The 4,050-nt window shown below is 54.9% G+C and overlaps 1 protein-coding gene across 1 annotated transcript in view; it reads left to right on the top strand.

The window, feature by feature from the left end:
* HIRA (histone cell cycle regulator) overlaps positions 1-4,050 on the top strand; it is a 57,314-nt gene that overhangs the window by 11,164 nt on the left and 42,100 nt on the right. The window contains exons 7-10 of the mRNA XM_007460016.1: positions 861-1,028; positions 1,513-1,626; positions 3,356-3,426; positions 3,996-4,040. Coding sequence (XP_007460078.1) covers positions 861-1,028; positions 1,513-1,626; positions 3,356-3,426; positions 3,996-4,040 — 398 coding nt within the window. The remainder of the gene's footprint in view (positions 1-860; positions 1,029-1,512; positions 1,627-3,355; positions 3,427-3,995; positions 4,041-4,050) is intronic.

Here is a 4,050-nt window from a genome sequence, read left to right as displayed (position 1 = left end):
GGGTGGGCAGGACAGGAATGTTTGGAATCCGGCAGGAGCTAGCAGCACTCTTCAGCCTCTGGAGGGGCTGTCCTGCCTTGGCTTGGACCTGGCTGGCAGTGGAGGCAGGTGTGTCCCCATGCTGCGCTCGGGCCTTGCCTTGTCCTGCCTTCCCCAAGGGCTGCGCAGCCTGGATCTTAACCCCTAAGCCTTTCGGACTGCCCTGGACTGACCTTGACCTTCAGGGGCTGGCTTTTAGCCAATGTCATCTTACTTTGCAGGAGGCATGGTATGAAGGGGTGCCCTGCCTCTGCCTGGGTCAGGGGAACAGTGCCTTTCTCTTGTGCCATTTATGGTTTCTATGGACTTTACAAGCCTCTTCTCCTTGGCTGGTGGCATCACCAGGCTTTAGGCGAGGAGACAGGATCCAGAGAGCCGGTGGGGACTGGTGGTCACTGGCTGCAGTGCAGGGAGAGGCTTGTGACCAGGCTTCCGAGGGTCAGCAGTGCTCTTTCTCCGCAGCAACACATGGTCTGCAAACCTCCTGTGGGGTTCCCCGGTGCTGGGTAGGAGAAGGGGTCTATGGTCAGATAGATTTGGCCCAGATAGGGTTGACAGTGGAAAGAGGTGACCGTCCAGCCGTCCCCTCAGCCTGTGCCGCCGTGCAGTGGGGGAGGGTAGAATGGCGCCCCTACCAGTCTCCTGACGGCCCCGCTGTCAGCTCACTCGGAGAGACTGGAGTCAAGCTGGCCATGTAGCCAGCAGCTTGGGCATGCTCCACCATCGTGCATTTGTACATCAGAGCTCAGTTTGATTCCTGGGGCCAATTTTGGTTACAGAGTTGGCCTTGGGCTCCTTTCAAGCACAGACGTTTCTTGCAGTGTGGAGGGACGACCCACGTGTTGCGGCTCAGCTGGTCCCCTGACGGGCACTACCTGGTGTCTGCCCACGCCATGAACAACTCCGGCCCCACCGCCCAGATCATCGAACGGGAGGGCTGGAAGACCAACATGGACTTTGTCGGGCACCGGAAAGCCGTGACTGTCGTGGTGAGTCCACTTGGCCTCAGGTTGGCCGGCCATCAGCGCCGCCCTAAGTGGGACCCTCGGAACCTGGGCAGTGCCGTGCTCCCCAGTCCTAGGTCATGTGTTGGACTGAGATGGTGGCCTCTGAGATTCAGCACATGTTGTTAGGTTCTTGTTTCATTTTAAATACTTAATGTTCCAATATTTTAAACTAGTTATACAAAATAGAATACATACCCATGTGCTTTATTGGCAAATGGACATGATGAATATGAAGTTAATATTTTATTTAACATGATGAATGTCACCAGAACCAGACTTTGATTAGGACATGTGTCATCCTCGGCACAAGGCCTGCTGGGTAGCTGTGAAGGCGCAATGACGCGTGCTGGTGCCCAGGGCTGGGGGACGACTGCTGGGCTGGGATCCTGGTATGTCTCATATTCGGCGTAGGGTGCATGCTTGATGCTTGATTAATTACTAATTAACCCTTGTTACTTGGTTTTAGAAATTCAACCCAAAAATCTTCAAGAAGAAGCAGAAGAACGGGAGCTCTGCAAAGCCCAGTTGCCCATACTGCTGCTGTGCTGTCGGCAGCAAGGACCGCTCGCTCTCTGTCTGGGTGAGCCCTACTGTGAGCTCGCTGCTCTGCGGGGAGGGGGTGCCTGAAAGAGGAGAGACCCCCCACTTCTGGTGGTGCTCAGTGAGTGTTTCTGCCCTGAACCTGGGCCTGGCCAGGAGAGGCCACCCTGCCACCCAGCCAGAGCAGCTCTTATGTCCAGACCCAGATCACACCTTCAGTAGTCAGGGCCGCAGTTGGCATATTGTGTTGGCTTTCCTTTAAAAGAACTTTGTGTAGATATAGAACATCCATGGTGGATCTACCTGAAGTACACAACTCAGTGCATCTGTCGTCAGATGTGTTTACTTCCGTGTAACTATTGCCCCGGAACGCTCCCTGCCCCTTCCCTGTCAGGACCCTGCCCCCAGCCCCCACTCAGCCAGGGCAGCAGCACTAAGGATGTCTGTCACATGGATGAGCGTTGCCTGTTTCTGGACGTTATATGAATGGAGTCGTGCAGTGTTTACTTTTTTGCATCTTGTGTTCTTTTCACTTGGCGTAAAGTGGTTGAGCTTTGTGTGTGTTGCGTTAACAATAGTTTATTCCTTATCATTGATTTCCCCATAAGCAGAGTGGATTTGAAGTTGTAGATTTGGAGGTTATCCTTTGGCTGCATTTAGGACAGTTGCTTCTCGCAGAGCAATCCTATGACCCCATTCCAGACCCTGGACCTGGTGCGTCCTAGGCGGTCCAGGGGCATTCTTCCCGGGCTGCCCTGGGCCTGGGCTCCATCCCTGGTACTTTGACCAAAACATCACTGACGGGTCAGGTGTTGACAGAGGTCCCAGGTTTCTGGGGGGTCTGTAGGCATGTCTGTGGAAGGAAGGCCAGGCTGGTTCTCTTTGGGGAGTGGAACTAGGATGGGGCAAGGTTCTCATGGGTTCCAGGTGCTCAGATTCCAGTCCCATCCTCAGGACTAGGGCTGTCTTAGCGCTTCCTGCCCTCAAGGTGTGTTCCCACCCCAGCCTGCCACCCAGGGGCCCAGGACCAGTGGGCAGGACAGGCAGGCCCTGTGTGTGAGAGCTATGCCTGCTGCTGCTGTGGGAGTGTGGACATGTGCTCAGCCACGTGAGGGGACCAGATGACCCACATGCACGTGGGGAAGGTGGCGGGTACGGTCCCCAGACACAGGTTTTCACAGGATGTTGATGACAGACTTATTCTGCATTAAATGAAAAAGCAGGCAATGTGTGCCTTACTTTAAAGAATAAAATATTTATCCAAGATGGAAGAGAGGAAGAGTGTTAATAGTGGCTACCCTGGGGCCTGGGTCAGTGCAGCATGAACCTGTGTGGTGCATGGTGCTGGTCACATGGAGCCTTGGATATGTGTATGCACCCGAACGTGAGCCTTGAGAAGGGGTGCTAGGTTCTCTCTGAGGCTGTTTTCCTGTCCTGGGACCTGCCTTTGCTGCTGCATTCCCTGCCCAGGCTTTGGCATCTCATCCCTGTTCGGTAGGCCTTCTAGAACCCCCTTCTCCATTGCTGGTCTTGTGTGTATACACCTGTCTGCCCTGCCAGGCCCGAAGGGGCAGACCCCATGCTGGCACACGTGTCTTTGGCAGGCGTGGGTTCCAGAGTCTCTGTGGTGGCCGTCTGAGTAGAGCTGAAGACGCCCTACGTGTCAGCACAGCTCAGACCAAGCCTTCTGGGTCTGGTGGTGGCAGCTGAGCAGAGTGGACACAGAGGGCCTCATTCATTCATTAACCTTTGCCGCCCTTTCCTTCCAGCTCACGTGTCTAAAACGGCCTTTGGTTGTCATCCATGAGCTGTTTGACAAATCCATCATGGACATTTCCTGGTAAGATGGATTCTCGATTCGAGGCATGGTCTAGGAAAGGAGGAGCCACATGTTGGAGCTCAAGGCCTCCTGGGTTTGATTAGGGTTGGGCAGCCAGGATCCCAGGTGTCGCAGCCAGGACAGACCCCAGGGTGCTGTGCTCCTGGCCCTACTGGAAACCCCTGCTCAGACAGACTGGTGTTCGTCTGGTAAGGAGAGTGCATGATCCTGGTTGCACTTGGCTCTGTCGCTGCGTGAATCGGAGTAGTGCGGCTGTGGAAGCCGCTTGTTTCATGCTTCTCAGCGACCTCATTTAAATGTGCACTCCCTCGCAGTTGTTTGTTTTTTAACGCTTTCAAAAGTGAGATAAATGAACATGAAACTCTTACAAAGCACAGGGTGAGAGATACTCTGTACATGTGCTGAGAACTAAAGGGCCCAGAGCTCTGTAGAATGGGACTGTCGCCCTGACCTCCACCTCCCCATGAGCGCGTGGGGGCCTCTCCCCAGGCTCTGCCTCCCCCAGGCCACTCCGTGGCGGGCGAGCACCGCAGGGCTTGCACCTGGCTGCTGATGGCCATCTTTTCCAGGACTCTGAACGGGCTGGGCATCCTGGTGTGCTCCATGGACGGCTCTGTGGCATTC

The sequence above is a fragment of the Lipotes vexillifer genome, unplaced genomic scaffold, assembly GCF_000442215.2.
Source record: "Lipotes vexillifer unplaced genomic scaffold, Lipotes_vexillifer_v1.1 scaffold987, whole genome shotgun sequence".
NCBI classification, from domain to species: Eukaryota; Metazoa; Chordata; class Mammalia; order Artiodactyla; family Lipotidae; genus Lipotes; species Lipotes vexillifer.
The sequence above is the reverse complement of the archived record's forward strand: the minus strand, read 5'-3'. Positions and strand labels throughout refer to the sequence as shown.